We start from the raw sequence: 27,781 nt of genomic DNA on the forward strand, positions 1-27,781 counted from the left end.
TTCTAACTTAACAAATTTTCTTTTTCTCTTTAAAATTTTTTCATGCGTTTATTGAATTAATTATTTTTGCAGAATTCCTCTCCTTTAGCAATGTTGTCTTTCAACTCTGGCATGAGCTAAAACAGAAAAAAAAATAATTGCATACATTATTTATTTGGTCATTTGAATTCCAGAAAATTCCAGTACAGGACTTTTCAGGACAATTTTTTATTTTTCCATTTTTAGGAGTTTTTTAAATACTTTTCGGAAAAGTTATTTCTGTAATCTTGATTGCTTTCCTCAATTTATTTAATTTAAAGATTTCAATATCTCGATTTACAAATTAAACCCAACATGATTACTTTCCAGTACCATTCCAGGACACCTTTAAATTTTGGTCAAAATTATAGAAATTTCTAGGAATGCCTTCACCATGAAAAAAACACGAACAGTATCTTTGAAAAGTTAGCGAAAACAAAAACAAAATTCAGAAGACGACGTTGACGAAGCCGAACTAACCTCTTTCAACTTTTGTTTTTCAAATTCAGATAAATCACCCATTCCAAGATTCTTTTCTAAACCTTCAGGCTAAAAACAAAACCAATTTAATTTATTAGAGGTCAAATCTGCAAACGCAACATCTCAGAAATGGTGTCCGGTTCTTTAATAAAATGAATAGTTGAGTAAAATTTTAATTTATAAATTTTTGCAATAGGGTTACGGTGCATTTGCGTACGCATATTATTTATTTATTTATTCCAGATTTAGATTTTCCAAACTTCTTGATTTTGTAAAGGTATGTAAGTCTCCTGCTTTGCCCCTGATCAGGCAGACATCATGTTTCCATGAAATTTGTTAACAACTAAACAATTAAATTTTACCCCTAACAAAATAGGCGTGGCAAAATATAATGCTTCTGTGACATCAGATGCAACGTAGGCACATTCCACAACTCCTTTCTTGCCATTCATTGCTTCCAGGACAGAAAAACCGAAACGTGCACCTGCATACGCCATAGAAAGAGTTGCAGATCCCTGAAAACAAAAAAAAGATTTAGACAATTTTGCTTGAGTGGACATACGAGATATGCGGAAATCAAAACTGCGAATCACAGAGGTTTCAAAGGTTTATTTAAATTCAAAAGTTCCAAACTTAAAACTACGTTGCACGTATTTGACGAGCCTGTTTGAGCGCACTAGTCAACCGCACTAATAAAAGAGGAATATGCAACATAACAACCAATCTCCATAGCTGCACCTACAAGAAGATGTGCGTTATTTTTTTTCTGGCCAAACCATCCGTATTTTTGGCGGTTTGGAAGTTCAGACAAGTAAACTTTCAAAGCATTGGCAGTGAACAAATCAAAATTCAAACAACTTTCATCTTTATTATCACGAGATTAAGCATTAAGTGTGGCCAAAAACGCTTAAATAGAAACTGGTCTAACTTACAGCACCGGCTTTAGCTTCAACTACTTCAGTTCCAGCATTTTGTATTCTGTCAGTTAGTGATGCAAGCTCTTCTTCAGTGAAGGAAGTTTTTGGCACAAGTTGCGAAAGTAATGGCAAAATGGTGACACCAGAGTGGCCACCGATGACTGGAACGTTGGTTTTGGTGATGTCTAAATCTTTTTTCTCTGCTACAAAGGTATTGGCACGAACAACATCTAGGGTTGTCACACCAAACATTCTAAAGTAGAAAATGGATACACTGTACCAAATATGCCATGCATCAAGAAAAGAAAAAAAAAGTACAGTAGTACAGCTATTTCCTAAAGAATTTCCCTGACTATTATACGATTTATAACACAACCTATGTGTTTGGTACCAGCAAGACAAAAAAAAAACACTCATCGAGTAAATCTTTTTTTGTCTCGGTGTCCTTGTTGTCTCTAAAGATTTGAATGCGATAAAAAATGTTAATCGAGATTCTTTTATGCGTTTTCTTCGTTTGCCTCGTTTAATGTGCTCAATTGTCGCTGCAGCCACGTGAATTTATCTTCAAGAATAGATTTGTTTTTGTCTGAACCACGTTGTTGCTAAACCTGTTAACAGTGAGTAAGTGGAAGGATTACTTTATGTCTTATATGATATTAAACTTAGGACGGTTCCTGGCGTTGATCCAAAGGCCGCAATTTAGGGATGCATCGAAATTTGTAACTGGGAAGTTTTCTTGTGCCGTTGATACATTTTTTGAACTTTTTATTAATGCTGTATGTCAGTACTTGCCTTCTTGTGAAGAAGGATGTTACATGTTAAGGTTGTTATCTGATGCTAAGGTACATTATGTGGTCAATTATCTCTAAAGATTGCGTGTATATACGGCTATGAAACTGCTTAAATTTTGTTGGTCTTGCCTTCCTGATCTAGCTTGTCGTAGTAGCTTTACTGATGTAGCTAGGGAGCTAAATACTATTTTTAAATTCCTCTAAAATTACTTTTACTAGCTATATATAAAGCTAGCCAGCTAGCTAGCTACACAAAATAGTGCTTTAATTACCTTTAAAAAACCTTTGTCCTGCTTTGCATAATTTTATCAACAAGGGTGCTGATAAGCCGCATACGCCGTAAAAAGTTAGGGCGAGTCCGGCGTTTCGAAAAAATTCAAGTATTGGCTCGAAAAAACTCGCATAACCCAGAAGATGCCCGAAAAAAGCGCCTTCTTCCAACTATCGTCCGCATTCTATGTTACAAGAAATTGCATTTCGTGAATTTCCGGACGAGTTAGGGAGAGTTCGTGTTTTTTATCTTCTGCAGAAAAGTTGTCGAAGCCTGACAAAAATTTATTGTTGCTTGCACTAAACAGTGAAGGTGAATCAATAATTAGCCAATAACATGATAGTTAGCCGTTGCATAACTATACGCTACCGACAGTATAATTGTTGTTACAGGCTTCTTTGTGTTCTTCACTTTTCATGTTTTTTCTTGAAATCAGAATAGTGTCTTTTTAAATAACATGACATACTGCTACAGTAACACTATTATCTTCTTGGCACAAGCGTTTCTTGTTCCTATTTTTGGTTTTAATTGAAGTACAACTTTATGTGGATCTATATAAATATAGATGGCTATGGGGAGATCGATAACGAAGAAATGTGTGTAAATTTAAGTCAAAAAAAATGATATCGTATAATTATACTGTATGCACCCTATATATAATAACTCTACATCGGCTAACCATTCTGTTACTGGCTAATTATCAGTTCTTTTTGAGTGCCCAATAGCCAGATATTTTGTTGAAAAAAATGGACCCCAATTTGCTTGAAAAACTTTCTTGACTTTACCTAAAGTATCACAATATATTTTTCTAAGATTACTTAGAAAAGACTTGATTATAAACTCTCATGAAAAGACCGTCAATTTATTAAATTTGACAAACTTATTAATTGTGCGTTTACCCTTTTTTGTTTCAACTTGTTGAATTCAATTTGAAATTTCAAAAGTTAGATATGTTCAACTTTTTGAATTTGTCAAACAAATCAATGACCAATAAAATTCCTCAAAATCAAAAAAGGATAATAAACGATCAAATTTGTTCAACTCAATAAATTGATTTCACAAAATAAATCCTGTATTGTCCACAGGTTTGAAAATCATGGATCGCCTGCTTAAAATGTTACTTGTTTAACAATGATATTGAAAGTCAGCTTGACTAAATTTATATGCATTAATAAATTCTCACTTCAAATCAAAAAGGGAGACAATAATTACACAACCTGGTATTAATTCAGTTCCTGGTAAAATTGTATTCTTGTTTCTTATTTTTAAATGTACTTTTTTTTCAGATCAACTGTTATCAAACCATGCACCATCAGCATTATCGAAAAATCTTCAACGAGAGAGTAACTTTTAAAGGATTTTATTGGTAAATTATTGAGTAATAATTAATTGAAATTGAACTTGTTCAGATGTTGTTATATTCGAATCGTCAAGTTCATACATTAACAATCTGTATCCTAGAATTTCAAGAATTTTTCAGATCAGTTATAAAAATATCCAGTTAAAGTTTTTAGAATATATACTATATATATGCAAAAAATATATTTCTTAATTTTTATTTATTACGTTGTATTTTAGGTTAGTGACAATAATAATTGAGAATTAGGATACTTATGATTTGTTTACCCATTGTTCTCCGTTTTCAAAGTCTATAGTTCAAGTTTCAGAATCTTCCAGGCTAATGACGGAAATCTTCAAGCCGCAGGGCTTCTTATTTATAATTTTTCCCCTGGGCAATAAGCTTATCCACAAGTCTCTATTCCATTCTGTTCTGCATTTCTGTTATCATACCCGTTACATGTTACATGAAACATCCACCATTTTCCATTTGAAAATTCGAACCCATTCTAAATTCGTATTTTTTAAATCGTTAATAGCAATTCGGGGCGCATTAGTGGTAACTATGGCTAGTTTTAGGTAAAAAAAAGGTACCGACTGCGCGAAGAAAGACTGCTGAAACGAAAATAGCTTTTATTACTCTAACATTGTGTTAAAAATGCTTAGAAAACAACGTGCTACAGACACCAACAAACTTGAGAGTAGTGGAAGAACTAAACTGTAACACTTTACACATAAATTTATTTGACCGATCTGTTAAAACAAGGCTTGTGTCAAAATTTAAATGAGCACTGATAAAGTCAGGAAACATTGGAAACAACATTGAGGGTAAGTGTTAGATTCTATAGTCATACTTAGATGGGTTGTACACTCCATGTTTCTTGTACACCTCTGACGCAATGGGAACTGTCGAGTTTACCTGAAAAAGAGGAAGCATTGCACTAATGTATTTGTATTTATAGTTTACATTTTTAGGCTGAAAAAATAAAAATTCTTTATTAACTTAAGCCAAATTTATCCAATTTCTATTAAACAGAAAGGATGTGGGTAAAAAGCTTTGCATTTTCCCAGTTAGTTCCGATTGGTTAAAGCTACAGAAGGGTTAACTGTCTACGTCATAAACTGGTCTATATGACTTCAGTACATTACGTTACTTACGGATTAGTTATTCTAAGGTTTAAGCTTGTCTTATTTAGTTAAACTACCAACTATAACTAATATAAAACGAGTGTGACTTTAATAGATCATTTACAAAAACATATTTATTATCAGTTTATTTCACTTGTCTCGAAAAAAACATGTAAACTAACTGATCTAATGCAGTAGTCACACTGAACAGTTACAATCATCTCTCATTTTACTAATATTAAATTAGCTACCGAAGTCACGCTATATGACGTAAACATTTAATCTATCTTTAATTTAACTATTCAGCGTGACTTAGGCTATTAAGTCTATGTACACCTAATGTTTATTGCTGATACAGGATGTTGTTTGACAGAAAGGATAGTAGTTTTAGTGCTGCTTAACATTGTTACACTTACTGGGTTTGTAATGATTCCAACAATGGCATCTGGACAATTTCTATAAATTGAGTGAAAAAAAACCATAGTGATAGGGAAAAGAAAAATAGATGTAGAAGTTAACATTGTGTCTAAACACTGGCACATTAGGAATAAACAGCAGTCAATCTTTTTACCTCGCACAAGCATCTGCTAAGTTCATAGCAATGGATGCGTTGGTATTAAAGAGATCATCACGAGTCATTCCTAAGATTAAAATCAATGACAGAAAAAATCTAGTAAAGTGTGAATATTTTCTGACATCCAGAAAGTTTTAAAAATCTTTAACAATAAAGAGGCACCCAAACTTTCTAGCTCCTTTCTTAATGCTAGCTTGAAGTACATTATGTCATCATAGCTAACACATTACTTGCTTTTTTAAATGTTTTATTTTTATTTTTCATAGTTTATATCTTTACCTGGCTTACGTGGCATACCAGCAGGTATCAAGACCAGTGAGCATCCTTTCAAACATTCATCCAATTGTTCTGGACCAGTGTGAGATGAAACTTCACTAAGTGTCTCGATATGACTCAAATCTTTACCAACTCCTGTAAATTGTAGAAAACGTACGAAAATTGCCCACATACACAAAGTTTGTGTTGTTTACAGTTTCACTCGGCAAGCGTTTTTTATTCAGAAGGTTAGTAAAAATCTTTATTCTATGGCCAGTCTATCGGCAGCGTTGATCATCACGACCACGTAAGTGAACACACAAAGGACGGGTGCAAGCTAAAACACCTACTGGTCAAATTTGTCGAATAGGCCAGGTGCGGCCTAGCACCTGAACTTAAAATTCAGGCAACCTTGCCTCACGGGCCATTGCGTTCTTGATATGAGGATGAACCGCGTACGTGACACGAAAAACAAATCGAAGTAAAGTAATACAAGAAAGATAAGACACAACAACAACAAGTATGCGTTTTATCTTCGATATAAAAAAAACATGACCTGCAATTGAGGTTGAAATTCACGCAAACACGGTTCAGGCGGAACGTACGGCAAGGGCACACATGGTAAGCCGCGCATAGCAGGTTGCAAATTCCCACATTGTCGTACCAAAATATTAGAGAAGCCCGACGCGCAATGTAACTGAAGAGCGTCAACCACATGTTAGAATTTGCGCAGGACCTCTGCTTAAACAAGAAAAAGTTAGACTGAGATTAAGAATTGACACCAGGCTGGTGAAAAGTGTTCGTCTTTATTAAATCTCGTTTTGGAACAGTATCAATCTGTTAGTGGGTTCTTGCAGCTCGTTGTTTCTTGCGTGGTAAAGGCTGAAAAAAGAATGCTTTTTAGTGCCACTTTTATTATTCTTGTTACAAAAAGGAATAGCTCAAGAAGACAATTTATAATTATTCACAAAATTAAACTTGTAAAATTTAATAGTTGTAATAATTTACACTTCGCGTTTTGCGGAAACATGTTCAAGGGGCCTTTTTTACCCTCTGGGAGATGACGTCAAACTGGGTTTAATCTGAAAATTTTTTATCACATAATGGAAGTTTTTTGAAAAGGCACAATGTTGTAAACACAACAGAATGAGGCTTTATATTTGCTTTATAATTTCGATTTTTTTTAATTAATGTTAAATAACGTTACTAATTGCGAACATAGTATAAACAGGATCATATTTATTTTTTAAAATGGGAGGTAAGCGTTAATAAAGCATTGTATTAATGTTAATTTGTTTATTAATGTTAAAGTATTGTATTAATGGTTTGATCACAAATTCGTATCATTACAAGATAGAAATTGAAAACTAGTTCTCGGTTGTCAGTACCCAAACTTAAAATATCCTAGAAAGTTCGAGATAAGGAAATGCGTTGGTGTTTTCCTGACTTTACACGTACATCTAGGGTCGATGAAGTAGGCATGTAAGTTTCAAAGGGTCGCAACCAAAACCATCAAAAAGCCGATTTGAAGCATTTTTGAATGATTTTGGTTTCAAGTGTGGACTGTGTCCGTATGTAACAAGCAAAGTGGATGTGTTTATTTTCCTTTAAACTTGATGAAAAAGATACGTTAACTAACGTTAACATGAGACGTCTATGCTTAGAGTGACTTCAATGACATGCGGTAAGTCGTACGCCCTTAGCTTTGATAACTTTCAAAGCGCGACGTCCTACTAAAATCTAGAAATTCAGAAAAAAAAATTGAAGAAATTAAGTAACTTATTTTTCTCCAAAAGACAACCATACCGGCTCTTAAAATAATTTTTTCGAACCTGACAACGCAAGATCGTTACTTTCTAAATCTTAGGGATCATACTTTTTTAACAAAGATGATAATCACACACTCCGGTGGTGGTGAACACGTATTCTCTGAACCATACTCAAGGATTACATTTTTTTAAACACTTAAAAATTTAAAAGTATTAGTAGTATTAAAGTTCGACGCCATACAAAAACAGCACTTGATTAAATAAATGTAATTTCTGGGATAATTTAATTTAATCATCGTTATACACTATTTATAACGATGTAGTTAAGGCGCAAAAATATCTTACTGTTTGATAGGAGCTTTTAATGTTTGGCATTGCCGTAGAAGACAACTGAAATGCTGAAGTAGACACTTTGTTAGGCTGCAGACTTACCAAGTATATCCAATAGTGCTTTTAGGAAACGAGGTGATTTTTAATTTTAATTGGAATAATGTAATAATGCCTCATTCCATATGGCCTTTGTAAAGCCTAAAACGAACGTTAAAAGCTTAAAACGAACACTAAACGAAAAACCAATTAGCTGTGGGCTATTCTGTTTATTCTTTACTTCGTTAATTCATTGTGTCAGCAAGTTTTGATTTTGTTCACCGTAAACTTTCCACCAAAATGTTCCCTTAATTTAGCCATAAGGGATTCCCGCAGCACTCAATCTCTATACTCTTGTAGAGTGTGGTTCCAAAATGCAGGGTTCTCCCGATAGCAGTCAATCAACTCCTCTATTTTGTTGAATGTAAATTGTGATTTTTTCTTTTCTTTTGAAGATATGTTACGATAAACTCCATCTGCTCATAAAACTTTCATTTCCTTAAGGGAACTTCGCTTCCAGCACTTCGTTTTACTTCATGAAGCATGAATGATTGGAGAAAATGGAAAGTTTTTGAGGTTGTCAGAGCTGTATAAACCCTTGAATTTACTAACCATATCTTGCTTATGGCTTCTTTTTTGTTTTTATCTTAGTAGTATAGATCACTTCTATTCCATAACACCGATTTGTTTTGTAAAAATCAAAATTCGTTTTTCCTCGTCAGATAGCTTCCTCTTTTCGTCTGACATTATACATTGCTTTTTGTCCATTTTCTCTCCTCACTTGATATTCAACTTCAAGAAAAGCAATATTTGTATTTTCATTGGTCAGTTACACTATGCCTTAAATGATGTGACACTACAGGTATACGATTTTAGGTATACAATTTTTATTTATCGTACCATTGTGATACGTGATTGGTATTCAAACGATATTGTGTTTGTGGCAACGGCGGCTAACAAAGTATCGAAAGCTTCACCAATGTTCAGTGAAGAAAATGATTACATAGCGTGGAAAAATGATATTGAGGTGTGGCAGATTTTTACTGACTTGGATACAAAAAAACGAGGACCTGGCTGATATTGGTATTGATAAAATAATTACTAAATTGGATGCATTGCTTTTTAAGGACAAAAATACCAGAGCCTATAAAATGCATTCACAGAATTTTACAATTACAAAAGTACTTTTAGTGAAAAGCATTGAGATTATTCAACTTGAAAAGTTATATAAAAACATAAAAAAGTATGATATGAAATTACCAGAAGCAGTTGGAGCCTACTTTCTACTGAATGCAATAAAAATGACTGAAAATAACGAAAAGGCCAGAACAACCTGCGATGAGCTGACTTACAGCAACATAAAAAAGATAATTATGAAGGTGTTTGGCGACAGTAGTGATAAAACCCAGTCAACTTTGCCAATTAAGAAGGAATGTCTTGTTGGATATTTAAGTTCATCATAAGGTTCAAAAGGAGGCACTGGTAGAGGTTATCAGAGAATTAGAGATAGAGGAAGAGGTAAAAAGATGGAATTATGTTCACAGAAAAGATGGTGAACATAATCCTTTAAAGTTGGTATGAATCAAAAGGATATTGCTTTATGGGTGAGGTGTTTTTAAAGGGAATTCTCGACTCTGGATGCACGAAACTGTCTCTGTTAAATTTGGATTGATGTATATGTATCAATCTTACCAGAGAAGTACAGGAAACTTGTGGTACATTCTAAATCTTCAAGATTCAAATTTGAAAATGTTAATACTAGTTGAATACTAGTATTAACATGTTGACAACCAGTTGTAATTGAAAAGAAGTTGTACAAACCTTCAGTGGATGTTGTAGATAATAAACTACCACTTTTGATTAGCAGAAAGTCAGTGAAGTCATTGAGCATAAAATTGAATGTTGAGAGGGACTTGATTGAGACTGAGAATATGAAATTCCACTGTACATCTCAAGCAGTAGACACTATCGGATAGCATTGACACCATGGGAACTTGATGTGAAATACAGCAATATCATTCTGCATGCAACCAATATCCGTGGTTTATCAAGAATGATAACATAAATAAGGCATTGAAACTACACCGACAATTTGCACATGCATCAAAAAAGACACTTATAAAGCTAGTAGTAAGAAGTAAGTAGTAAGAAAATAAAGATTTTTTTAAACGCATTGAGGAGTGTTGTTATGCCTGTGATACATGCAAAAAGTATAAACATCCTTATCATGGTCCTGCCAAGTGCGGATTCAATCAAGTGTTATACATGGATTTTAGAGAGTTTTCACATAGATATTTCATCTATAATTGATGCATTTACAAGATTTTCTATGGCTTGTTTAATGTACACAAAGAGAAGGGACGTTATCACTTAAAATATATTTTTAGTTTTGGGTAGCCTATTTTGGTCGACCCTTCCGAATACTTAGTGAGAATGAAGGCAAATTAGATAATGAGAAGATGCAAGAATTTGGAGAAATATAAGAACAACTGCTGCAGAGTCACCATTCAGTAATGGAATTGTGGAGCAACACAATAAAATTGTTTTCGAGTGTAAGGAAGTATAAGGAAAACCATTGATGATTGCAATTGTTTCCCAGATATAGCTCTGGCATATGCTATATCTGCAAAAAGGCTCTTCAAAATAATAACAATGGCTTAACAAAACTTCCATATTCCATCAGTGCTGCAGGACAAACTTCCTCCTTTAGATACAGAAACCTTAAGTGATGTTGTACGTAATAATTTGAATGCTCTACACTCTGCTAGAAAGAATTTTATTGCAGCTGAAGCTACTGGGCAAAGATGGCCAAAATTTTCTTGTTAGGCATGGAGGTGGTCACTATAAAGCTCATCCAAGCCAACTCATACATGTTAATGCAAACAAGGCGGTTTTAATACCACTGAAAAACCTACTAAGAAAAAAGAAATGGGACAGCCGATAGAGTCATGTGAGTCGGAAAAAGCTGCATGGTCAATATGGAAGATACCACCTAGTGAGTTGAATGTGTCACCAGAGAAAGATCTAGGAGATATCCCAGCCCTGTGAATCTAGGTCGGCACTCGACCTAAAAACCGACTTTCATTATACTAAGGTCCGCTTGCACATGCTGTCAAGCCCTATATTCTTTCCATGGTCGGCATGCCGAAAAAATTAATTTATTACGTCGGCAAAACCGACCTTGTTTCAAAAATAAGTATTAAAAGTGTAGCTTCAATGAACTGTTACTGTTTTCATATTTCGCTCAAAGCTTTACTTGCTAATAACAAGATTCTTTGAGAGCACTCCGTATACGTCTGTCCTCAAACCACACCTCAATAATGCTGAAATAACCATAGTATTTGTTTTTTTCATAACCTTTTCATCTTCCTACCAACCTTTTTATACATCTTTTTAAGTCACGTCCCTTTTTACCACGACCTTCGCCACTGCATAAAATCGGCATTTTTGACATAGCCACCCGACCAATAATCCATACTATTAATCCGGAGTTTTAAGCCTGTTAACCCTTTTGCGCTAGACTTTAATTTAATAACCAATCAGAAACCTTATTCGTTTCACATGTTTACGCAACCAGGCGTTTAATTTTAGGCCAGAGCGTCCACGAGATCACCAGAATATGCATGCATACAGAATATGCATCACCAGAATAACACATCAGGAGGCAGACAAATTAATGCTTGCCGACAAAGACGTCACCATGGTAATCAGATCCCTAAAGCCGCGCAAGCGTGCCAACAACTTGATGCTGAGCAACATAGACTTCATCACGCTAACCAGATCCCTGAAGTCGTTCAGGCGCGTCAACAACTTGATGCTGAGCAACATAGACTTCATTGTGCTAATGAGATCCCTGAAGTCGTTCAGGCCACCCTAATAATAACTCCCCATGTATGGCTGATGGTCCTAAACACTTTGGGGATGAGACTGTCATTAATGTTGATGGTTATCCGCTTTATGCCAGACCTGACAATGGGAGAACCGTCACAATCAGAGGTGTTGATTTGGATAACAGGTAGGTTGTGCCTTACAATCCCGACCTTCCCAAAACGTTTAATGCCCACATTAATCTTGAAGCATGTGTTTCTATAAAAGGTGTGAAATACCTTTATAAGTACATCTACAAAGGTTATGACACAGCACATGTTGAAATTAATGAGTGCATTGACCATGATGAAGTAAAAACGTTTTTAGATGCCACAGATGTATCTGCCCCTGAAGCTGCGTGGCGCCTAATTTGCTTTTCCCATGCAGTCACATAGTCACAGCATTGTATGCCTTCCCTTACATCTCCCTAACAATCAACATGTCTTTTTCAGAAATGGAGAGAAAGGTGCTGCGGCACTAAGGGCTGAAGTTCAAAACACTATGCTTACATCTTAGTTTCTTTTAAATCAAAACCACGAATATGCCAGACAGTTTTTGTATACGGATATCCCATACCATTTTGTTTTTATTAAAAAGGATAAAGTATGGCAGCCAAGATAAAGAGATGTTGAAAAAATTATCACCCACATGTATAGTATCTAATAAGGAGAGTGATTCTTCCTCCGCATACTGTTATTGCATGTTCCTGATGCCACTTCTTTTAACTATTTAAAAACTGTCGATGGAAATATTTGTCCAACTTTAGAAAAGCTATTGCACGTCATCTTCTAGATGATAATACCATGTGGAGCAATACAATGCAAGATGTTGTGGACATAGCGTCACCACACATAATACCCCTGTTTTCCTTTATTTTAATTCAAACAACCCCGCTGAGTTACGGCAGGCTTATCGTCTCCCAATGATGGAGAATTTTATGAGGAGGATCATATCAGCTACTTTAGTACAAGATGGTAAGACTGTACATTCTTTATTTAAATTGCCAGTCCCAGTTTTGGACAACAGTTAGGGTTAGTTAGTTAGTAAACAGGCTAATTTTCTTAGAATGCAACATGTTATCACCTTTGACGAGGCCAGCATGATACCTAAACATGCAATTGAAGCTATTGATAGAATGTTTCAAGACATTTGCAATAACGACTCTCCTTTTGGAGGAAAAGTTATTCTTTTAGGTGGTGATTTTAGGCAAACTCTTCCCATAGTAAAGCATGCTCGGCCAGCACAAGTAGTGAAAGTTTGTCTTAAAAGCTCTATTATAAGGCTGTCCAGATCTTTCATTTACGCACCAACATGAGAGCAGAGCTACAAGAGAAAGCTTTTGCAAATTGGTTACTTGAATTAGGCGATAAAGATAAAGGCAGTAAAGCAGGATGATAAGGCTGCATTCAAATGCCTGCTGAATGTGTACTTCAACACAATGACGATCACATTCAAGCTATTTTTGGTGATGTTGCAGCAGGTGATTATAGGAGTCGTGTTATTTTGACACCAACAAATGATAGCTCTAGAAATTGATGACCTCATTTTAGAAACACTTCCTGGGGACATGCTAACTTATTTTTCCCTCGATTCAGTTGTTTCAGACGACCCTGAAGAAATTGGTATGTATCCTATGGAGTTTTTAAATAGCATTACGCCTTCTGGTATGCCGCCACACAGGTGTCATACGAAATCTAAATCCTAAAAAATAGATTGTGCAATGGCACAAGATTAGTTGTTTGCCACATGAGAGACAATGTTCTTTATTGTGAAGTTCTTACTGGGATTGCTGCAGGTAATTGTGTACTAATTCCACGCATTGCACTTGCTCCCAATGACACTAACTTGCCATTTCAAATTAAACGTGTGCAACTTTCATTACGTCTTTCGTACACATTGACTATACACAAAGTCAAGGTCAAACATTTGAAAAAGTTAGAATATATCTTCGCAGACCTTGCTTTAGCCATGGTCAACTTTATGTTGCATTTTCAAGAGCTTGTGCTCTTAGACATGTGAAGGTCAAGGTACACAACAGCGTATGTACGAGATAGATGCTATACTAAAAATGTTGTTTACCCACAAGTTTTGTAATTTTCAAAACATAAATGTGATTTTTCAGCAACACCCTGTTACCCGCACATGGGTCATATTTTATGCCTTGCATATAAAATTTGATTCTGTTACACAATTTTTTGAGCTGATAGCTTTTCATTGAAAATTTGAATATCGCCTTCACTTTGAAATTGGAAACAAAAACTACTTTGCTTCAATAAAAAATGGTGTACTTTGTAGAGTGCTGACCTGTACACCATATTTATACTCATAATACAATTATTTTATTTTATTTTGAATTTGGTGTCAGGTTAGTTTAATTTTTCCTAAACATAGGCGTACCTTTTACAGGTATACATGACAGTGTCAGTTGTGTTCTGTTGAAGTGGGCAATGTTGATATGTGTTTTGTCCATGGACAGTGCTCAAAGCTCTTGCACAAAAAGTTCTTGCAACTTACTCTGATTAAACTTTGCGTTCTGTCTAAATATTTGCACCAGTGCCAGGAAATTTGTGGATACCAAAAAGGTTTCACACGGTGTTGCTACAGAGTGTCTATCTTATACACCATCTAACATGTTTCTTTTTACATCTAATGCCTGTGAAAGTTTTGAAATTCAATGTTGTTTGTTTGGCTAACGTCTGCTTTTCTTTTTCTCTCATAGGTGGGGTTCAAAATCCTATGGCTTACCTTCTCGTGGTGTACTTTGTTATGTGAATCTTAACTACCCTCAATGAACAAAGATCTACAAAGTATTTTTCCTCATTAGCATGTAGTAAAAGTTCACAAACTAAAAGCCAAGGTTATTACTCCCAGTTGGTGGTGGAACTTCCCAAAGCTGCCATTTTACAATTTCTATCATTCTTTCTAATCATCCATCACCTAGTGTGTAATATCTCTTTATTAGAAATGTAATTTCTGTTTTGTGCTTATATGTTTCATTCACAATCTGTCTGTCACATCAATAAAATTTTTGGTATTTTAGATTAGATTAAAATGTCAAAAAGTCTTCAAACAAAGTCTTCGTCCTTTGGCGCCGTAGATTAGTGGTTATAGCTTTCGTACTCTGTGCGGGAGACCAGGGTTCGATTCCTCTTGACGGCGATTCAACATGGGCGAGTGAATGTTACCATAGCCCCGGGTTAACCCAAGCCATGTGAGGGAAATTGGGGAGATGGCACACTGTGTGGGCCGTTGGATGTTGCCGGGAGTTGTCTAGTAGAGCGTGGGCCCTACTAATTGGGTCTGCGTAGCTCAAAATGAGCATTAAATACTCTAGGACTTTCCATCTAAGCCATGGCCCCTCCTGGAAATAATAGACAGGGTATATCCCTCGATATTTGTGAGGCTAGCCATGTAAAATATGCACATCTATCTATCTATCTATCTATCTGTATACCAACCTAATGTTGATACCTATGAGGAAGAGGAGGAGGAAGAGGAGGAGGAAACCGAGGAGCATCATGACACAAAAGAAAGTATGGAAGCTGCTGAACAACCTCAAGTAAACTTTCTTTAACCATGCAAAACGTTGTTTTATTTGGTCTTTTTTTGTCAGTATTTTCTCCCAGCTTTTTGTATTTTAATTATTAGGACTTTTCATTTCAAGCCTTTCAACGTTTTCGGAAGGCTAACCCTGGACCATGGTCCCTGCTGCATTTTTGGTGTGGCGGTGAAATGGTGGCAGTGACCGTGCTGACTTCGTTTGATGGAAAAAACAGAAGCTGAAGAAGAGGGTTGAAATCGGCCACCCACACCTACCAGGATGGGAAGTGCGTAACTGTAATGAAGTACCATTAATTGGTCCTTTATTTTTATAACACCATTTACACAAAAACACTTCCTTTCTTGGTTTGTGTGGTTTATATCACCCCCCGTTTCGTTCATATGCTCATTTGTTTTGTTCTTTTTATTAAAACTGCAGGTACGACTCCTTTGATCGTGTCTGGTAATGTAACACCGACTATCTGCTTAGTTAAATACGACCAACTTCTTTCGATGGGCTTAAATTGTGAGTGGCCAGGCGCATAACATTGTACAATTAGCGTATCCAAGTGACAATTTAGCCACAAAAAACCCAGCAACATTAAATTGATACCTCCTTTCACAGACCAATCTGGTCCACCGTCGTTCTTTTTTCTTCAAACTTGATAGCCAGTCGGGACGAGTTTACAATTTGAATGCAAAAAATTATGGTCGTCGTAGTTCAGCGCATCTCTGTTCATGTAAAACCTACATATTTTTACTACATCGACTTGTTGCTGGAATCCCCACCTCCACTTTATTTTTGTTGTCAACGGACAAACAAAGAGTGTTTTCTTTACAAAGTGTTGCCATCTGATTTACAAAACTTACTTGAGTGGAGGTGTAATGAAAATTGATGTGAGTTTTCTTTTCAGCAGTGTTGCGTTTCGGTGGAACACGTGCATCAATTAAGCCCTTAAAACGCTTACTCGCAGTTGTCTTTCGACGAGGGCAAAGCAAAAGTCTGTGGACGGTGTCTTTGCTTACATATATCCCCAATGTACTTTTATAATGTACTAATATCTTTTAATGTAACTCATTAGTGTACATTGTATCACTTCTGCATCTAAGGTGGACGCAAGCTGAACCTTATTCTATAAAGCTAATGATGCACGGAACAAGTTCTGGATTATTTTCGTGGACGCAGCGGTTTGTTGTTGTTTTCCTCAGCATTTTTAAAAGTAAAATGGAAAATAGAAATACATAATTTTAAAAACAAACTTACGATCAAACAAGAAAGTTCTTTTAGAAAACATACGAAAAAATAAACTCGTTAATTCTTGCCTTATAAATATCTTCAACATTAAGATTTTCATCTTATGGATAACTTTCAAACAACAAATCCAAAGCTTCAAATTCACTGTCATCCAAAGTGGCCATGGTGTTTTAGTTTTTAGAAAAACTATGAATGAATGATAAATATAAGATTTCTTTAAAAACGTACGTCGTAGATATAAAGGAAGTTGAAGCTTGTAAATGACGCCTTCTCTAGGACCGACACTTGCTCTAAAATAATTTTTAAGAATCGATTTTTATTGCGTTTTAATTGTTTTAATTAAGCTTCAAAGAAAAAAGTCGTTTCCGAATTCGTTTTTGAAGTTGTTTCTGAATCGTTTCAGAAGTTTGATTCTAAATCGTTTCGATACTTTGTTTCTAAATCGTTTCCCATTCGTTTCATTTTTTAATTCGTATAAAAAGTGAAACAATCGTGGAGACAGTCCCTTACTGAAAAGAAATTGTTTTGCTAACCACTTACATGTAACACTTAAAATTGTTGTGTTTTCATCGTGAATCTGCAACAAAACAAATCTGCAATCAAATCTGAAATTCTGAATTGCAGATTTGATTGCTACGGACTCAGTCTAACACTTTTAAACGTAAAAACAGATCTTCTTTTGCGTCATAAGTGCAGCAAAAGATTAAATATTTGGAAATAATGCTTAATTTGAAAAGTACATTATTTAAAATGAAGATAAACTTTTTTCATAAAGCTGCTCTCTCATTTGATCGAAGCCTGAAAATGGATAATTATTTTTTAAAGACTGCAGTTTTAATATAACTGCTTTGATGGCGCAACTTAATTTTGCTTTAATATGATCTTGTTTGTTTTCGACTTTTATTTTGAATGACTGAGTTCTTTATTATGAAGAAATTAAAGGTATGTAAAAGTTATGTTTTGCGGCATAATTCCTGTTTTCTCTGTAAACAGCTGAAAATGCTAATCCTATAAAAAAGAAGAGAGAATTTAGAATATTGTGCAAACACTTGAGTCTGTAACAATAATCATACTCAAATACTTTCAAAAATTTATACAAATCCGCAATCATTTTTGGAAACTGTAAAAGTGCTTTAGTGTAAACTTAGTATTAGCAGGCTGTCCGACCCTTATCGTTGACTTAAATCTTTTTTTTTAGAAGAATATTTAATCGATTTGTTTTTACTTGTGGTCAAGTCAAGCTTTACAAAAACTTACTATAATATTATAATCTTTTTAGGGTCGTCTTTCGGAGAATTAAACTGAGAAAAATTTGGCAATAAATATAATATTTATTTAAGTAATGATTTTCGTGATCCATCTTTAGCGTTAGTGGTAAATGTCAGTAATTTAATTAACATTAAGTATTGTTTGTCCCAGAAGTAGCGACAAAGTTTAATTAATGACTTCAATAACAAGTTTTTGTACATGGATTTAAATTCCTGGTCCTGAACTTTGATGGAACTTGCTCTACGTATGTTCCCCACGCGAAAACAGTAGCCCGTTTGGTGTACAGGGGTTAAGGAATTTTCTTTTAAAATCGCATAAGCAGCGCACACGCAAAATTATTGAGGCATGTGATTCTATGCAAGCCGACCTAAACTCTGCCTGTGAGTTGAAAGAAAAGCAAACAGGTCCACTTTGCCTGTTACACATAGGAAATTATTATTAGGTTTGTTATACACTACAAAATATTACAAAACAAGAACTGGTCTCAGAATAATGACAAATTATTTAAACCATTGCAATTTAATGCTAGTTTAGCCGAGAGATATTCATCATAAACCAGAAGAGAAAACTAAACTAATACCTGGAGTGAATGGTGCAATATCGTACAACGATAGATGACTGATCATAGGTGAGTGTTTTAAGAGCAAGGCTAATGGTTGACCAATGCCACCAGCTGCACCAAGCACAGCCACTTTTGCATGTTTCTGAAAAAAAAGTATTAGAGGGACCTAATTCTGGGTTCTCCTTCTCAAGTAAGAGACCATCTTAAAATATTATTGTACGTAATTGGTAATTCATATCAAAAACGTCGTTTTCATCATTTTACTTTCAATACAATCTTTTTTATACAATTAAATTATTTGTATAAAGTTTGTATAAAGTTTGTATAATTTGGATTAAAGTTTGTATATATTTTGTGTGAAGAATAATAAATTTTGTTAATTAATTGCACTATTATCAAATATCATTATTTAAAAATAATAAAGTTTGTTTGGTAATGCCATTATTATAAATCTTTATTCAAAAACAATACAAAGTTTGTTTTGTTACGTAGTTGATTTATATTAATTGTGCTATTATCGCACATTTTTTTATTTAAAAATAATAAAAAGTTTGTTTTGTTATACAAATTTCAGTTATATAAATTGCGTTATTATCAATAATAACAAAGTTCGTGCTGAGTTTAACAACGACTTGTTTTGTTCGAAATCATTAAAACATGATTTTATAAAGTTTAAACAATGCTGTATTTTGTTCTAAAAGCATAAAAAAAAGATCATATGAAGAGTAAACATCGCCATATTTTGTTCTAGAAGCAACAAAACGTGGTCGTTTAAAATTTAAACAACGCTGTATTTAGTTCCAAAACCATAAACTTTTAAATACTATACTTTGTTTAAATTTTTGTTTTATATAAAGAAAGTTAAGTTTGAGATGTTACGTGACTACAATTTTAGACTCCTCACATTTTTAGACTGAGTACCCTATGATGTATGTTATTGAATCAAAAGCACTCACTAGGTTTATCTAAAGATTTATCACGTCAAAAGATCATTCTGGATCATTCGAAGAACCTGTTTTATTCTTCTTATTACTGTTACTGAACACACCATGAAACACTTTAACACACAGAATCGAAACTACATACATGTGTTACTTCCGAATTTTACCATTTGTTTTAAGTGTAACACCTTTTGAATGTTTAGACCATGCAAAGCTGTTTTAATCAGGGATTATTTAGCATTCTATTGAACTTGTCTGTTTTTATACACGTGCTTCAAAATTGTCAGATTTCAAGATGACTTCAGCATCAAAAGAAAACTCTGTAAGGGGTCATCTACAAAATTCGTAGCAATTCGTATCAAAAAAATTCGTATATGCTATACGAATTTTCTTTTGCCATACAGTAATTAAATTCGTATGAAATTTTTCTAAAATCGTATAAAATTCGTATGAGTTTTTAATTAAATTCGTATGAGTTTTAAATTAAATTCGTATGAGTTTTAAATTAAATTCGTATGAGTTTAAAAAGTTCGTATGAAAAAAGTATTAAAAGTTGAAAAACGAAATATAATTCGTATGAAAATTCGTATAAAAGAGAATATAATTCGAATGACAATTCGTATGAAAGAGAATATAATTCGTATGACAATTCGTATGAAAATCGTATAAAAGAGAATATAATTCGTATGACAATTCGTATGAAAATCGTATAAAATTTGTATTAGATTTTTTAAAAATCGTATAACTATTTAACACTATACGAATTGTATACGATTTTTATACGAATTAAAAGCAATTAAATTCGTATATATTCGTATAAAATATCATACGAAATTTGTAGACGACCCCTAAACGTAAAAACTTTAATGATGGGAAAGTCTCTGAAACAATGGAATATAAAGTGGATCAGGAATATTTAATTTTATTCACACAATCCGCAGGAATATGAACACATTGATGAATCTTTTACGCAGAGCTTATTCATGTGCGAGGTTACATGAAAAACTAACCAAGGCTTAAAAAAGTTCTTATTTATAAAGCAGGTAGACATTGATTTTTAAAAGAATGTCTTAAGATCTGGTTCCCATAATGTTGTATTTATTATAGTGTAGTCATGTTTAGATTAAGATAAACCTATTTCATATCCCTGTACAAGTTGTTGACTCAAACCTTAGGTGGCTGGTCTTTGAAACAACTTCCGGAACGAAAAGTTGCTTGATGGCACGCCGTTTATTCATTTTTGCGCAAAAGGCGCCTCTTTTGCTTTCCGTACAAATGTTTGGCTGGTTTTTTCTGCCATTTTGAGTGTTATCGCACATGTGTTGGTTGTTACACATTGTTTACTGGTTACTTGTTGTGGATTTTCATGTATGTATTGAGTCCTTATCTTAGTGTTGTTAAAAAATTGTTTTTGTTCAAAAAACATTGAACTCTGTAGATTGTTTGTTTTTGTTTCAATTGTTATGAATTATTATTATCTGAGTTCCATGTATTATCTTCCGGTTGAAAGAAAGAGCAAACTTTACGATGAAATTTTCGCACACCCTCTTGGGTTGTACCACTCATTTTAACTTAATAAAATGGTTAACTTTACATGGCTTATTGACTAGCAAAAGCTTTATCAATCATGGATTTACGGTGACCAACACTGACAATATTGTGATTATTAGCACTTTTTAGTTTCATCATTCTGTGAAAAATAGTGTTACAAAATTGTAACTCTCATTATTTGCTTTGTTAGTTTCACATAATCTAAATTTCTCACATTTTTTGAAAAGAAATAACTTGCGCACATCAAATATTTGTACAGCCAAATTGGCAAAAAATTGTTCTGCAGATCATTCATTTCATAACCTCGTCCCCCAGGCTCTTCTATGTCTATAATATTCAGTTTTGATGTATACTCACAAGATGTTGGCGCCTCACTGTAATATATCGAAGAGAAACAAGAAGCGCTAGGGAGAAAATATTGGCTGGTTTTAATTTTAATACACCTTTACGATAATTCGATCAGAACAACTAAACTGGATCGGCTAAAGCATTGGGAGGTAAACAAACTTTAACATGACCATTTTAGTTCATTTTAGTAGGCGGAAAGACAGTACCTACATTCTTTCGAACAAGTTTATTGAAGACATCTTAAAAATATATCTTATTTATCTATCTTAAAAATATAATGTCAAAACATTATGATGTCAGTGGCTGCTCTAATGGCGATTACAGGCTGATAAAGTTTCTTTACCTCTACCATATGGTTTGTCTATTGTCTATATCTGGCTGAGTAACTTTTATGCACTGAGATCCAGATAATTCATAATTTAATTTTTTTATCAAAACTAGCTAAATAAGTGGCCATCCTTTTCACTGTTTTGTCTGGCTTTATTCTTATTTTAGGCTTTATTCGTTCCCTGAGAAAAAGAAAAGTCCAAGTGACAGAGAAATATGGAAAAACTTAATTAACCACATAAAAACTAAAAACTGTGGAGTCCGGGTGTGAAGTCAAGAGTATGTTGAGAACACTTCGAAGCAGACTTTTCATACCCTATCTGCAACCTTGGTTATCCTGGGGCTGATGAAAAAGTGGGTACACTGTTCCCTGGATATTTCAGTAAGAGAAGAAAACTTGATTATAAGCCTAGTAAAATTTAGATAATACTGTTTTGCACACTTCATCAATTGGGGAATTGCTAATTTGCCATGTGAAGTTTCAGAGCCTTTACCACCTAAACCTAATTTTATGGTAGAACAAAAGATAATGGAAGACACTTTGTATCACAGTTATCTCTTGTCGAGAAAAACAATCAGCAGCTTTTAAAAGAAATCGACATAATTAAATCAGAAAATAAAGGAATATACGTAACACAGTTAAAAATCTACAAAATAAACAAAGCAAGTGCATGAATTGTTACTAAAAAATGACTAAGAGGCTCTATTTTATACAGGTTGTCCAACCGTAAACTCTTTCTATGCGCTGCATGATTTAGCTCTACCATTCTTTAAAAGAAAATGGAAAAGAAAATTACTTACATCAAGGCTTTTAAGGACATTCGTAAAGTCACCAAAAAAATTAGGAGGAAAAACCAAAGTATCAAGCAAAAATGAGCTTTTCTTGACACTAATGAAGATAAAACTTGGCTTGATGGAGGCAGATCTACACTCTTTTTTTTACAAGGATAGTGTTTTTTCGTTTCAGCCTCAGTATTCTTAACTTTTTGATAAATCTCAGCCTCAAATATTCTTAAAAATATTCTTAACATGGCTACAGTCAGAAAGCATGTAATTACCCTTAATATGCCTAAAGATGATACTCTTGAGGTCATTCTGCTAATTGACGAAAAAACAATATGGACAGAACAGAATTACTACTATTGTAATGGTTAAAAAATGTGTGAAAGTAATTAAACAAAGTGTAAAAGACAGGTGAGCTGACAAGAAAATAAACATACAGTATAAGAAATTAAACTTCTAATCAAAATTTATGCATCACACAAATTTTTATATCTGACACAAAAGGTTGAGCTTGGGTATATTCTTAGGATATTCTTAACTTTTAACCCATTTCTCAGCGTCGATATTCTTTGTTATAAAAAAAAAGTGTGTAGCACATCGCTTTAAAGTATTAATGGCAGTGGTTTCCAGTACCTTTATTACATGAGTTAAGCAGTTTTGAGCCAATAGTTTTGTCTGATATGGTTTTTATACCCAACCAAGGTAGGTTAAATTTGACCAGACCAAAGAGATTTGACCACATCAAGGAAATACACCAAATTATTGACTTCTCTGAAATCTTTGTGGAAACCCCAAGAACCCTGATTTGCAAAAACTTATGTGTAAACATCACAATACTGTGAAGGTACTGATTGCCTATACTCCTAACACGTTTGTGTCGTTTGTTTCGCTGACCTACAGTTCCGCCTGCATGTAAATTGACATGTACGCAAGTTTTACAACCTCATGTAACAATCTCATGTCTACATAAAGAACGTTCGCATATCTTTTGTTTACACATAAACTTAATTCCTTTCTATTGTTATCATCGTGTGCGAGTCATAACAATAAGATTTGATATTATTTTAGAAAAAAGAACGAACTATTTAAAAAAACTAACGCAGCTACTTTTTAAAACTTTTAGTAATATTTCTTTATCATTGAAGCATATTTTTTAACATGCAAAACTTTTAAAAGTTCTTCTATAAGAAGCAACGTTTAACAGCGCAAACGGAAAAACCCTACTTTTAGGACTTTTCCCTTCGCGATAAGATTTCAAAAACAAATTAAATTTCAATACCGAAGAAAGAAAATCAAAAAATCTAACTTTTGACGTTTTTACAGATCTAAACACTCATTGTGAGAACATTTTGTTATTGCGATGCCTTCTAAATAAGCATTTCTATCGCCGCTCTTCGTTCTTAAACTTTTAAAATGCGATCTTAAAAAGCTTTTCCATTGCAGCTTTTCGTTCTTAAACTTTAAAAACGCGATCTAAAAAGGCATTTCTATTGCTGCTTCTCGTTCCTAAAATTTTGAAACGTGATCTAAAAAAGTATTTCTATCGCCACTTTTCGTTTTTAAATTTTTAAATCGTGATCTAAAAAAGCGTTTCTATCGACGCTTTTCAGTCTTAAACTTTGAAAATGCGATCTAAAAAAGCTTTTCTATCGCTGCTTTTTGTTCTTAAAATTTTAAAATGTGATCTCAAAAAGCTTTTCTATCGCCGTTCTTCGTTCTTAAACTTTTAAAATGCGATCTAAAAAAGCTTTTCTATCACCGCTTTTTGTTCTTAAACTTTTAAAATTCGATCTAATCATTAAAACATTGTTGTTTAACCTATCGAGCGTGAAACGTGCGCAGACTCCCTCGATACGCGATGTACCGTGTTTATGATAAAGAAACAATTAAAATAAATTGTCGCGATCTATTGAGAATCTAGTATCGTCACAAAATCGTCATTAAAATGCGATCTAAAAAAAACTTTTCTATCGCCGTTCTTCGTTCTTAAATTTTTAAAATGCGATCTATTGAAGATTTTCTATCGCAGATCTTAGTTCTTAAATTTTTAAAACGTGATCTAAAAAAGAAAGATTAACGCGAGGTGTATAGCCTAGATTGTTATGCATAAGTTAAAAAAATATAACACAAAGGAAGTATTATTATATTTAAACATAGTTCTATTATGAAAAAGTGTTTAATGGCCTGGATAACTTCGAGAATGATATCGAGACTGATGCATCGTGAAGCCCTCTCGATACAATTTGAAAGTAAAAAAAACATCTATCGCGGATCCAGAATACTGTCGCGATACGCAAAGCACGATGTTAATCAACCTTTTTCCAGTACTGTAGGTCGAGTATCTGAACATTAAAACAATGTTTTTATTTCGTTTGTTTCCATTTCCCAGAGGCCAATTGTAATTTTTGTCGACACGTTAACTTTTATAAGAGAATTGTTTGCGCGATTTTTTAAGAGTTACATATATTTTATGTGCGAAATATAACATTTAGCTTTGTTTGAAAAGAAATAAAATTGCACAGACGCTTTCGTAAAACACGAGCATCAGAGAAAACATAACATTTATAAATAAATGGTTTAACATTACCATTCGTGAGTATAAACAACAGATACTTAAATCGTTTTGTTAAATTTTATTTTCTCTCGTTGATCTCTTGACGACTACAGCAATTAAATACAACAATGGGACACACGCAGTTAACATGAGCTAATTAAATTTCGCTAACAAGACATGAATTCTATTGTTTTCAACATGCAAAAATAGCTCATGTATTTAACAATAGGTTAACAATAACAACAAAAGTTCTGACGCTACCAAAAGCTCATGCGAATGTGATAACTATCGCATACATGTTAAGTTACATTCCGGCGGTATTGTATATACATAGTGAGATTATTTTTCGCTAAAATAGTTATACTTAAAGTGAAAAACAAGATTGATTATTATTGTCTTAACACCCTCCTTCGTCAACATTATTTGTTATGGTAAAAATATGTTAGCTAAAACGCGTATTAAAAATTCAGAACGAAGAACAGCGACAGAAAAGCTTTGTTAGATCGCATTTTAAATGTTTAAGAACGCAGAGCGGCGATAGAAATGCTTTTTTTCTAGATCGCGTTTTAGGTTTAAGAACGAAGAACGGCGATAGAAATGCTTTTTTAGATCGCATTTTTAAAGTATAAGAACAAAGAACGGCGATAGAAAAGCTTTTTTTATTGATCGCATTTGAAAAATTAAAGAACGACGAAAGGCTATAGAAATGCTTTTTTAGATTGTGTTTTGAAAGTTTAAGAACGAAAAACAGCGATAGAAAATCTTCGTTAGATCTCGTTTTAAAAGTTTAAGAACGAAAAGCGGCTACAGCAATGCTTTTTTAGATCGCATCACAAAAACAAAATATTCTCACAATGATTGTTTTGATCTATCAACAAAGTCAAAAGTTAGATTTTTTAGATTTTTTCTTTCTTTGGTATTGAAATTTAATTTGTTTTCAAAATCTTATCCTGAAGGGAAAAGTCCAGAACGTTTCCGTTGTTAAACGTTGCTTTTTATAAGAAGAACTTTTAGAACTTTTGCATGTTAAAAAATATGTTTCAATGATAAAGAAATATTACTAAAAGTTTTAAAAAGTAGCAGAATTAGTTTATTTTAAATATTTATCTAAACAAAACTTTTTTTAGCGCGATGAAAAAAACAAATATTTCTGAGAATAATTAAAACTTTTTAGCGCGATAAGAAAAAACACTTGCAAAAAAAAATTTTGAGCACAGTAAAAAGAGTGTTAATATTATTCCTGAATATTATAGTTGATATTTTGTGATTGTTAACACATTTAAACAATAACATGCATGTCTTAAATTTGAAAAAAAGTTTTTCGTATATATTATAGTTAACACACGCAATTATAGATAACAATAGAACATCAAAATACATGTGATAACAATAGACATATGAAGTTTTTTATGTAAACATGACTTTGTTACGCGACATCATGAAATGCGTGTACATGTAACATTACATTCACGCGGTACTGTACTTGTACAGGTTGGTTTAGTCAGGCCACTTGAAACAGCTGCTTTCACCATGAACAAAATAGCTACCACATGGTTACAGCTGCCAAGTAGACCAGCTGTACAAGAGCAATACACACTGACCACTTTTCAACTTGGGTTGAGTTTTTCCACAGCTGCCCAACATTGTATGTGCTGGAAGATGTGCATTGTGAACTTTACATTTGAGAATAGGACTTTCCGTGATCCCGTGCCAATATATTTCTTTTACAAAACCACATGCGAAATATCTATATCCTTTTCCTTCCTTGTAATCACAGTTGATGGAGTAATTCCCCTGGTGTGTTAATATTAGTTAAAAAACTAGCGATGTCGTTATAATTGACTGGGGGGGTCACTTTTTTAAACCATGCTCTCCAATCCACTTTGCCTGTGGAATTGTGCAAGGATCAGGCAAAACTGTTTTGCTATTTATAAGTTTCTTTTTATATTCGTTTTGCAAAAGTAAATGTTGCTTTTCAACTTTGTCATTAATCAGTATTTGACTTTCCCAGCAGGCAAATGTTCTAAATAGAACGTGCCAGGTTTAAAAGTGTGTACCTTTTTTGCAAATTTTCGACAATAAAAGATGCATTTTTAAAGATTATATTATCTCAAAACTAAAGTATCAAAGTCACATTTAGGAAACTTGTTATGTAGTGATAAAAACACTCTAAGATTATCCACAGACATCAATTTAAAATCTTGCAACGTCATAGGTTTCGTCGACACATTTACACATGTGTAGGCCATGTACTTTCTTTCAAGCCCACAGCAACAACACCAACAATCCTGGGGGAATTATCAAAGTCTGTCTTGCTGTGCGTTTCGATAGATCCAAAATATAAAGTATAAACATTTACGATATGCTGGCGAAGAAGCCAGAAGAACCAGAAGTTTGAGAAACTTTTTAAAAGGTAGGAAAACATTGTTTTTAATCATACTTCCGTAAAAAATATTAGAGCTTGGCCATATTTACGGTTTGTTTACCTCCTTTAGCTATGTTGCATAGCAACAGAAGATGTGCATGCATCTTTTTGGGGGGAAGGTTACATTATGCCATATCTTGATTGCATGCTACACATTGCATGTAGCGAACAAAAATAAATAAAAAACTGCAGTTTATCATTCAGCTAGGACATAGCTATAGTCAATGATCTCACCTGTCCATTTGTTGAAAATTTGCGTAAACCGGCTAAGGCAATTCGAGATGATCGAGTAGCAAAATGAGCGAGCATCTTAAGCAATAGTTTGAAGTTGAAAAGTGAGCTGCTTCCAAAATACCTGCTGCTCAGCTACGCCTGACCTTCAACGTCCTGCTCTGCAAGAAGGTCGTTTGAAAATGCCAGATTTTCCAATCCGAAATGTACGGAGGCCGAGG

The 27,781-nt window shown here is 33.8% G+C and overlaps 1 protein-coding gene across 1 annotated transcript; it reads right to left on the reverse strand.

The window, feature by feature from the left end:
• On the reverse strand, positions 1-27,753 carry LOC130624336 (malate dehydrogenase, mitochondrial-like). Its single transcript, XM_057439923.1, has 10 exons — positions 27,564-27,753; positions 18,419-18,542; positions 5,797-5,928; positions 5,515-5,584; positions 5,360-5,399; positions 4,670-4,734; positions 1,431-1,668; positions 861-1,013; positions 499-567; positions 1-116 (listed from the first exon to the last, which is right to left on the reverse strand). The coding sequence occupies exons 1-10, from the start codon at positions 27,636-27,638 to the stop codon at positions 57-59; spliced, it is 1,026 nt and encodes a 341-aa protein (XP_057295906.1). The 5' UTR covers positions 27,639-27,753; the 3' UTR covers positions 1-56.
• Positions 27,754-27,781: the final 28 nt, after the last annotated feature.

Source organism: Hydractinia symbiolongicarpus, chromosome 13, assembly GCF_029227915.1.
Source record: "Hydractinia symbiolongicarpus strain clone_291-10 chromosome 13, HSymV2.1, whole genome shotgun sequence".
NCBI classification, from domain to species: Eukaryota; Metazoa; Cnidaria; class Hydrozoa; order Anthoathecata; family Hydractiniidae; genus Hydractinia; species Hydractinia symbiolongicarpus.

Bases quoted from the DNA above. Each gene is read 5' to 3' on its own strand.
- LOC130624336 (XM_057439923.1), bottom strand. From the start codon at position 27,638: ATGCTCGCTCATTTTGCTACTCGATCATCTCGAATTGCCTTAGCCGGT. The intron at 18,543-27,563 runs GTGAGATCATTG...CTTTTTTTTCAG, and splicing joins AATTTTCAACAAATGGACAG to AAACATGCAAAAGTGGCTGT. The intron at 1,014-1,430 runs GTAAGTTAGACC...TTTTGTTTTCAG, and splicing joins TTGAAGCTAAAGCCGGTGCT to GGATCTGCAACTCTTTCTAT.